The 10,075-nt window shown below is 38.5% G+C and overlaps 1 protein-coding gene across 1 annotated transcript in view; it reads right to left on the reverse strand.

Moving 5' to 3' along the window:
• The window catches only part of Stxbp4 (syntaxin binding protein 4), a 202,920-nt gene that overhangs the window by 163,465 nt on the left and 29,380 nt on the right, over nucleotides 1-10,075 (reverse strand). Inside the window, exon 8 of the mRNA XM_023705486.1 lies at nucleotides 9,931-10,022. Within this exon, the coding sequence (XP_023561254.1) occupies nucleotides 9,931-10,022 (92 nt within the window). The remainder of the gene's footprint in view (nucleotides 1-9,930; nucleotides 10,023-10,075) is intronic.

Genomic DNA, 10,075 nt, shown 5'->3' on the forward strand with positions numbered 1-10,075 from the left:
CCCCCCAAACATAACTGATTCTTTTTATCCTGCCTCATTTATATTTGGTATCTTTGGCCACTGTATATAACTGATGATATCTCATATTCTTCATCTAACTCCATTGCTCTATTTTCTTAGGAGTTCTCAATACCTCAGTATGCCACCAGAATCCATTCCTATACTGTTTCACATTAGTTTATTTTTTATTTGATACAGGGTCTCGCTATGCAGCTCAGACTCATAGTGATCCTTCTGTCTCAGCCTCCCAAGTGGTGGAATTGCAAGTGTGCACCAAGACTCCTGCTTTTGGGCCAGCACCGTGTGCCTGGGATTCCAGGGCCAGCATGCATGCGTTACCAGGGATTGAACTCAGGTCTTCTCAGGCAAGCACGCTTGCCAGGCAAGTGCTTAAGCCTCTGAGCTAGCTTCCCAGCCCCATTTTAGATTAGTTTTAAACATATTTTCAAATGTAACACTATTTCCAAGGTGTGCTCTAGAGAATATAAACTAATATTATGTAAAATTAAAATTGGGTGGCAGTGGTATTAGAAAAACAAAGCAAAACAAAACAACAACAACAAAACCCTTCTGTCCTACATTGCTTTTGCTAGTCCTGATATTCTAATGAGTACATGAATTTACCTAAAGTAGGTACAATAACTTGTCACATCTTACCAGTAATTTGACCATATAACAACTCCTGCACCTCCAACCCTATGGCCTTTTAGTTTATATTATCTTATGTTTACACAACTAATGTCTGTCTACCCAGCATAATCTAGGAACCAGGTACTCGAGATTCCTTATAGGCTTAGTTCTTATTTTAAGAAGTAAAATAAGAGGATTCAACAATTTAAATAAAATTTTGGATAACAGAGTTATGACAATTTATGTCTTTATTTACTTGGTGCAGGGTCTCGCTACACAGCTCGGACTCAGTGATCTTCCTGTCTCAACCTCTCCAGTGCTGGGATTACAGGTATGTACCACCACGCCTGGTTTTGGTGACCAGCACAGCACACCCAGGGTTCTGGGGTCAGCACGGCATGAAGTACCAGGGATCAAACCTGGGTCCTTGCACTTGCCAGAGAGGTGCTTAGACCACCACGCTATCTCCCCAACCTATGACTGTTTACTAAGAGAAATTGTGGGTTGAGATTTTAAAGATAAAGAGAAAAGATTTTGGAGTTTAACATCATAGAAGCATATCACGCATAAAAGACTCCATTTGGGGATTTGAAATGCTAGACCATATAGTCCCAGGAAAAACCAAGACTTAGAAGATTTATAGTCATATTGCTATTTTGGAATACTCAGCAAAAAGCTACAGCCAGAGAATTAGAAATAAGTATTACTTGTTACCTGTTTGAAAAGCCCCTTTATGTTTCCTGATATCTTATAAAGTTCTATCAAAATACATTTCCACTAAGCAAGCGGCAAATGAAAAGAATCACTGCTACTGGACAGACGCTTGTCCCCAAGTCTGTCCCCCACCACTTTCCTCCAGGAGATGCTAAGATGGCTGAACTATGTTGACCAGGTGTGACCTTGCCTGTCCTTCACTGTTGCTCCGACTTTGTCATTTTACTTTTAATTCCTTTCCCTGCTGGATAGCTACTAGCCCATCATCCATCTTCCCTAACTTCAATTCATCCAATAGCATAAAACAATAACCTTTGTTTCAGTCGAATTTTATTGGTAAGTCTTTCCACTAGGGAACTATTCAATCACACCCTTTCCTTAGGAACCTCTGTGTGACTGCGTCATTGTACTCACCTAAACACTTCCTGTATCCCATCTTCTCCTCCTATTTTCCTGCTCACTTTTTTAAATTTTTTTTTTTATTTTAGGGAAGGGTCTACAGGGTGTTCAGGGTCTCACTACCAGACCGGACTTGTAGTGATCCACCTGTTTACAGCCTCCCAAGAGCTGGGATTACAGGCGCGCACCACCACACCTAATCTCAATTGCCATCTCAGTGCACCCTGGGGGAGGGGCCGGCACAGCAGGCCCGGGGATTGAACTCCTGGCCCCTGTACCTGCTTGCAGGCACTTTAAACTGCTGAGCTACTTGGCCGGCCCTTCTGCTCACTCTTTTCAACCTCTCCTTCCATCCCTATATTACCTAAATGAATACTTGGAATTTTATCCATTTTATTCAATTCTATCCAATTTTTTAACCTTTTCATTACATCACTCAAGTGTTTTCTGAGTTCCCTAAGTTGTGGTGCCTTACATTTCATTATCTGAACATGTACACTGTGCACTATGACTTGTGTTCAATTTCATTGTTTACCTGGGGTGGGGGTGGGGAGGTCGGAGGTGCCCTAAGGGTCATCCTTTTCCCGCTTTTGCTCTACGAACAATCCAGGCTACTGTCACGCATCCGCTATGACTCCGGTAATATTCCCAAATCCCTCTTCTGCTATGTAGTTCTTTATTTCCAGCATCCTTCAGTTAGCTCTAAGTGTCAGTAGCTTCCATTTACTCGTTCTAAAGTCCAGCCGAATGTCTTCTCATGCAGTGTGTCCGCAAGTCCTACTAACAAAAGTCAAGTTCTACTTGGTTTTCTGTTTTCAGTAAGTATCTGATATCTGTCTTTCCAGTCTTTCTGCCTTCACTGTAGTTTAGTACTTATTACCCTACATTTAGATTCACTCCATAGGCCCTAAAGTGGGCTACCTGCCATCAGTTTCATTCCTTTCCTGCATCACTAGTATAATTTGATTACTTGTTCTAAAATAGCACATTGATCACGGCAGTATCCCCTTAATAGATTCTGAGTACTGAAAACCAGAAACTTTTACATTTAATTTTTATCTTTTTGTTTTTTTCTTTTTGCGGAACCGGGGATTGAACTCAAGCCCTTGCACTTGCCAGGGAAGCACTTATTCCACTGAGCCATCTCGCCAGCCCTAATTTTTATCTTTTAAGGCCTAACTTACTATCTTCATGTACCTTATTAGTTTTTGGAGAAAAATATTGATTCTTCTCTGCTTATAGTCACATCATTTTTTTCTACCTCTTCAGTAGCTAGAATTCATCTTCTGAAATGTATGTTAACTGTTACGAGTCTTCCCAAAAAGTTCTAAGCCCCACTACTGTTACAGCCTATCACAGTGTATTTTATGACATAATTATTCCTGTACATGACTCTCTATACAATGCACGGACCAAGTTGTATCTATCTTAATAACACGCCATGGCACCTAGCAGCATGCCACATACACTGTTGTTCAAGACATAGCTGATGCTCTACAGACGAGTCTTTGGGGCAGAAGCTACCAAGTGTTTACTGCTATATACAGTGACAAACACCATTTAGGTCATGACCCAGGGAAATGAAACATCACCCGATCGCACCACACACAATTCACCTTGATATATTTAATCTGTTTCATTTGTTAAAATGATGCTTACAATGTACCATGTTGATTTAACAAGAGCCCAAATTGTAAAACATCTACTTTAGGGAATGTACAGTGTTCTTGCTGTGATTTGAAGATGGCCCACTCATGACACTTGCTTAGTCTGATCAAACGTCACATTCTGGTGTGCTGTAGGTTGCTGTGGCTGAGTTGGCCATATGGCTGAATGTGGGCTCTGACCTTGCCTTTTCTGGGCAGAGCCTTGTGCCAGCAGCAGGTGTGGCACTGTGGGGAATTTTTAATATAGCAGTGATGCTTAGAATCACAGCAAGAAATATATATTTTGGTCCTAAATGGCATATTCTTCTGAACTGAAGAGCTTGTTGTCACATAAACCAAAGTTAGACTGACTTATACTGACTTGGCAATTCCTACTTGAAAGATAGCATCTCAGGAAATTGTATGAGTCAGAGAAAACAAGGAGCAGAAGAAGCTAGTTACCAAAGATTACATACTCCAGAGTTCTATTTATTATGAAATCCAAGGATAGGCAGAAGTAATCTATGCTGTAACAACTCTCCCAACAGTGGTTCCGACATGCGGTGGGGATGAACGCCAGCCAGTGGGGATGCTGGCCTGGACGAGATCTCGTGTGCTGGGTGATTCCACCTCAGATGCAAAGCAGACTTTCATCCCATTGTGCACTTATAGCTTCTGTACTTACTGTGTTTTCACTGCATTTCGGCAGAAAGTTTTTAAAATAAATTAAGCAAAAGATAAGCTATCTTTATCAGCTAATAAAAGGAAAATAGGTGAGAAAAGGACAAGCACCCCTACCAAACTGATCATAAGCTTGACTCTGCTCTTAGCGTAACTGAGGTGGCAGGGGGTGGCCAGAGCGGAATTTCCCCACCCTTACGAACTGTCAGCATCCTCAACCACAGATCAATTGATACATATCAGAGGAGGCATTACATTGGTTTTTAACTTTAAAACAGCTGGAAATTACTCTAAAATCAAGAAGTTATATTTTTATTTGTTTTTGGTGATCCACTTGATGAGCAGTGGTTTTTATAATTTTTCTCAAACTGGGTACATCATCCATTAGGTGATAGATTTGTGAGACCAACGTTTGAATGAAATAGAACTGAATATTATTAAATAAGGGGCCGGCAAGATAGCTCAGCGGTCTGAAGTGCCTGCTTAGGCAAGCTTAGGCAAGCGCACAGACCACAGTTCGATTCCTGGCACCACATGCTGGGCCAGCGCCAACCCCCAGTGTGGGCTGAGCTGGCCACAAAAATAAATGAGTATTATTAAATAAGAAGACCACATATGCAGGAAAAGTACAAGGTGCTTTCAGAGACTTTTGTTTTAATTGTAAATATAAGTGTGGTTTTTTAAAAAAAATACTCTTATTCAAAACAAATACCCCCACATAAAAGAAAAAAAAAAAAAAAAAGCCAGTATTTGACAATATTTTCTATGTGGTGACAACCAGAACACAACAAATAAAATTTTATAAATTAGCGTGATAATGCACATTTTGATCTGAAGCCACAACAGGAAATCACTGGTAATTACCATCAGTGCTGTGCTTTGGCTATCAAAGTATCACCCACTGAATACATTCTTATCTGCCCTAAAATCATGTGGTTAAGAAGGAAGTAAATTACTAATTCAGGGCATGAGTGTCTCTCTGCAGCTGCTTCAGGAGCTCTGCAGGCCCAGACAACTCCCCCCTTCAATGGCATGTTGAAAGCCACTTTTGTGGGCACAGCAGCTTTGAGAACTATTTGGCAGGAAAAAACAATGCTCCGCCGTGGACATCAGGTGGGTAAGTCCGGTACTCAGCATTTGAATCAGCACAAAGAGAACGGTGCATCCGTGCTGTAGCTCTGCTCTGCTAAAAGTTACAGAATTAGTTGTTCAGAATTGGTGGCTCAATTTTGGGAAAACTGGGTGATTGCCTGAAAGTTATACAACAGCTAGGTTTCTGGGTGGTTACAGTGGGCAATGTATTCAGCAATAAAGGAAACTGCTTACTACAAAAAAAAAGTGATTTGCAGCATTAAAAAGAGGGTGAATAAACAATGTTTTAGAGGCCGGCCAGATAGCTCAGCAGATTAAAGTGCCTGCTTAGGCAAACACAGGGAACGGGGTTCCATCCCCAGCACGCCCTGCCAGCCCCGCCCCTGGGGCATGCTGAGATAGCGATTGAGACTGGGCATGGTGGCGCACGCTTGTAATCCCAACATTTGGGAGGCTAAAAAACAGGAGACTCCTGTTGGAGTCCAACCTGTATAGTGAGACCCTGTAGACCTTGTACTAAATACATAATAAATAAATAAAGAAATTAAAGAAATATATTTGTAAAAAAATCCCAATTTTTTAATGAGGGAGTAAGGTTTATTTTGACCAATAAATCAGTCATATATTGTGTATTTCTGAAAATAATTAAAGACAGACTAATCAAACTTTCTGTTGACAAGGGATATTAGTTAAAAACAGTAGTGCTATGATTTGGCTGTAGTTATTCTTCAGGGAAACTCAGTCCCTAGTATGGCAATGTTGAAGTGGTGAATGTTTAAAGAGGTGGGAACCGGTGTTAGTTCACTGATCTCAGATTTTCTGACTCTTGATATTCTAACTCCCATTTGGACTCTGTCTTGTTGATACAATTGGCACCAAGAGAATCAACAGGGTAGAATTAATGCCACTCTCTCTCTACCCAATTGTAGACATTAGATACAAAACTGTGAGCTAAATAACTTTTTTCTTTATAAAGTTAGCCTTCCGCAGGTATTCTGTTATAGTAACAAAAACCACACTAATACAAGTAGAATTCTAAATATAATGAGATAAAAGTGCAATTTTGATTGCTGAAGTTGAACTAGAAAAAAAAATTATTTGAAATACATAAAACTTTATTTTCTTGCTTGAATTTAAGGACTATCAAACAGCATTCAAGGTATTTGACTCACTATATGATTCATTTAAACATATATTTAGATAAAAAACCAAAACCAGACATAAATAAATATAAACTTAGGACAATATGAGCAATTCAAAAAGGGTGTCAGAGTAAAAAGTATTGAATACTCTCTGGAAAACAATGTAACATGGTTGTCAGATATAAGGTGCATACACAGAACCCTACAGTCCTTTCATAAAAAGGTGAACCTTAAATTTTGAAAAGATACTACTTACTATAATGGCAGCAAAAAATATAAGATAACTGATAAATTAAGCCTATCAAGAAAATCTTTTTTAGAAAAAAATATATAAACTGCATTAAATGCTATCTAGAAAGGTATCCAAGAAATAGTCATTCATAGATTTAAATTATAGAGTTGTTCATTTTTCCCAGAATAATGTACAAATTCAATGGAAGGGTCTTTATTGGCAGAATTCCTATGAACAAGATAACAAAAAAGAGGACACAAAATAATGTTTTAAAAGAATAACAACAGGGGCATCAGAGGCTTGAGAAACGCTAGCCAGAGGAGAAACACTCTCAACTCCTGGGCCAACCTGAGAAGGAACTGCCCACTGACTGGATCAGCACTGCTCTGAGTGGGACTGAATGGATTCACTCTGACTGTAAGCAGCACTGATCAGCAGGCTCGTGGCCCGGATGCAGTAAATGGGAAGGCAGGAGAAGGCAGCTTCTGTCTGTTCCTTTTGTCTGCCATTCCCCCAGCCATGCCACTCTGTCTCAGAGCCCGCTGCCTATGGACTAAACGCCACACAAACCCTGAGTCAAAACAGACTTGTCCTCTTCATTTACAGGTGTTGGCTATTGTGTCCCATCAATATCTTTTATATAACATGGTGACTAGTTTGTGACAATGTATGCTATTCTGCAAATGGCTAATGTAAATTTTAAGCATTCTAATAAAAATAAGTATGTGAGGTAATGTGTAGGTTAATTAGCTTGATTAAGACATAATGTATACATATTCTAAAACATCATGGGTAGTGATAAATATATACATTTTTACTTCTCAATTAAAAATGCACAAATACGTAGCTAAAAGGAGTAAGGTAAATAAACCTTTTCAAATAATAAGACTTTTAAAGCCAAAAACAATCCACCAGGGGAGTCCATAGATGCCTAGGCAAATATGGAAGTTTTATAAATGATAAAAGTAGATTCCATAAGAGCAGGCAAGATAGCTCAGTGGACTAAGCAAGCACCTGCTTAGGCAAGCACAGGGACCAGGATTCAATCCCTGGCACCACATGCTGCGCCAGCCCCACCCCTAGGCCCCCGAGACTGAGCATGGTGGTACACGCCTGTAATCCCAGGGCTTGGGAGGCTGAAAACAGGAGGATCACTACAAGTCTGATCTATGTAGTGAGACCCTGGAGACTCCGCACTAAATACATAAAAAAGAAAAACTACATAAAAATAAGATTAAAAAGCCAAACAAATCCACATTAACTTTTTTTTTTTTAATGTATTTGGACTAAAAGCTACACAAATGCTAAATGCATTTCATGTATCTTGTTGTTGCAGGGTTTCACTACGTAGCACAGACTCAGCAATCCTCCTACTTTCAGCTTCTACAGTGCTGGGATTACAGGCATATGCCACCACACTGGGTCTCGGCCAGCTCAGTGCACCGGAGGGCAGGACTGGCGCAGCATGTGGTGCCAGGATCAAACCACAGTCCCTGGGCTTGCCAAGCTTGCCTAAGCAGGTGCTTTAGTCCGTTGAGCTATCTTGGCAACCCCCATCCATGTTAATTTTTGATAAATTCAGTATCTTGACAAAACAAAAATTTTTCTAGGAAGATACACATTAACAAAAATGAAAGAAAAGAACAAAATTTGAATAAGATAATACCCTTAAATTATCAACTAAAAAGTAAGAGATGCCTTTTCTAAGAAAATCTAGGCTGTGGTTATTTGACAGATGAGCATTTTTAAATAGCAAAAAAACCCAATTAAGTGTCTATTATTTAAACTTTTCCAGAAAAATGAAGATGGTAAGAAAATTTAAGATGTATGATGATCCAATAATGGATGAAATTTATTTATTACTCACCTTGGTGCTCTATTCATCAGTATTCAAAACAAGTAAATTTTTTTAAAGACAAGAATGTAATTTATTTCAAATGTCTATCTAAAAATCCAAGAAAGGTAACTGAAAAACAACTGAATAAGGGAGTCAGGTAAGGCAGTATCACACAAAATAAGCATTCTACAAATTGTTATCCTTTACCAATCATTAAAGATGTAATGATAAAAATCTCTTTTTCACCATAAACTGTGGTACACTTAGTGATTATGCTAACAAAAAATATGAAAGATGTACATGGAGCAAGTTGTAATTTTCTCTTGCTAAACCATAAAACAAGACCCATATGAATGAAGAAATGTCATATCACTTCTTTCCAAACCATTCTCTAAGTGCAATTGTAATTTTTAATGAACTTTCATGTATTATTATTATTATGTATTATTATTATTATTATGGCAAAATAATTCTAAAGACCACCTAGAATATTAAAACCAAGAAGGAAAAAAAATGAAGATTTTAACACACTAGATAACCATGAGTCTAGTACTGTAAAGCTATAGTAATTCAAATAATAATGCATAGAAGATATAAATGAACCCATGAGGCACAGTGGTAGGTCTAGAACCATAAGTGCATCTACATATAAATTTAGTGTAAGAAAAGTTTACATTTCAAGTCAAAAGAAGAATGGGTATTTGAAGAAATGATAGCGCAAGGAAGACAAGTGGTCATACACACACAAACAAGAGTAAAGTTGAGTTAAATAAATATATGTCATATATATTGGCAAGAAAACCTTCTTATATAATACAGTACTAAAATTCCAAGTATTAAAATTCCATAATAAAAAGGATGGAAAGATTTCACAATACAAATGCCAAAGAAAGACATGTACAAGAAATGATTTATGAAATTAGTAAACTTCAAAATCCCACTTTCCATAAAATACAAAAACACTTTATGCTGCTAAATGGACTAAGAGTGGTTTCCCTGATTTTAGGAGCAGGACTTGTGGCTAATCACTGGAAAGAAACAGCATGCAGATCACCACAGCCCTGGTACTACAGCTCTTTAATATTATCTTTCACGAGAATGGTTCAGACTGTAATATTCTTATGATATGAATATTGCAGGCTATGTCCTTATGATATGAGTAGTACAGGTTACTGTAGTCTATATTCTTATGATATAAATACTTTCCTGTGAATGCATTACAGTGAGTTAAAACACATTAGCATGGACACCCACAAGGCACTTTTCTGCCTGGCTAATGAATCATTCTCTGTTCTCCCCTCTAACGAACTGCTTACACTGTTGACAAGAGCAGGCAGTAAAACAAGGGGCCAAGAAGAGTGGAGGCTGAAAATAGTCAAAATAAACTGTCACTTTCATGTTTAACTATCCTTTATATATTTAATCACAGAACATGTAGTATTTGTATAATTCTTGCAAAAGCAGGACAGAATTAAAAAGAGCCTACATACATGACCCGTACCACTCAAGACCTGTGACTTATGCTCATTTAAGACAACTGGATAGGGCATACTCTACCTGTGAATCTAGTAGACTGGAAATTTCTTGTGCACCAACATTTGCTTCATCCAATTGCAAGGAAAACAAATTTCTGGCAACCTGGACAAAATCTAAAATGCACACATTTCGGTAAGAACACAACATTTAACCTCATCTCAAAAAA

The sequence above is a fragment of the Octodon degus genome, unplaced genomic scaffold (genome assembly GCF_000260255.1).
Source record: "Octodon degus isolate 3935 unplaced genomic scaffold, OctDeg1.0 scaffold00222, whole genome shotgun sequence".
Lineage (NCBI taxonomy): Eukaryota > Metazoa > Chordata > Mammalia > Rodentia > Octodontidae > Octodon > Octodon degus.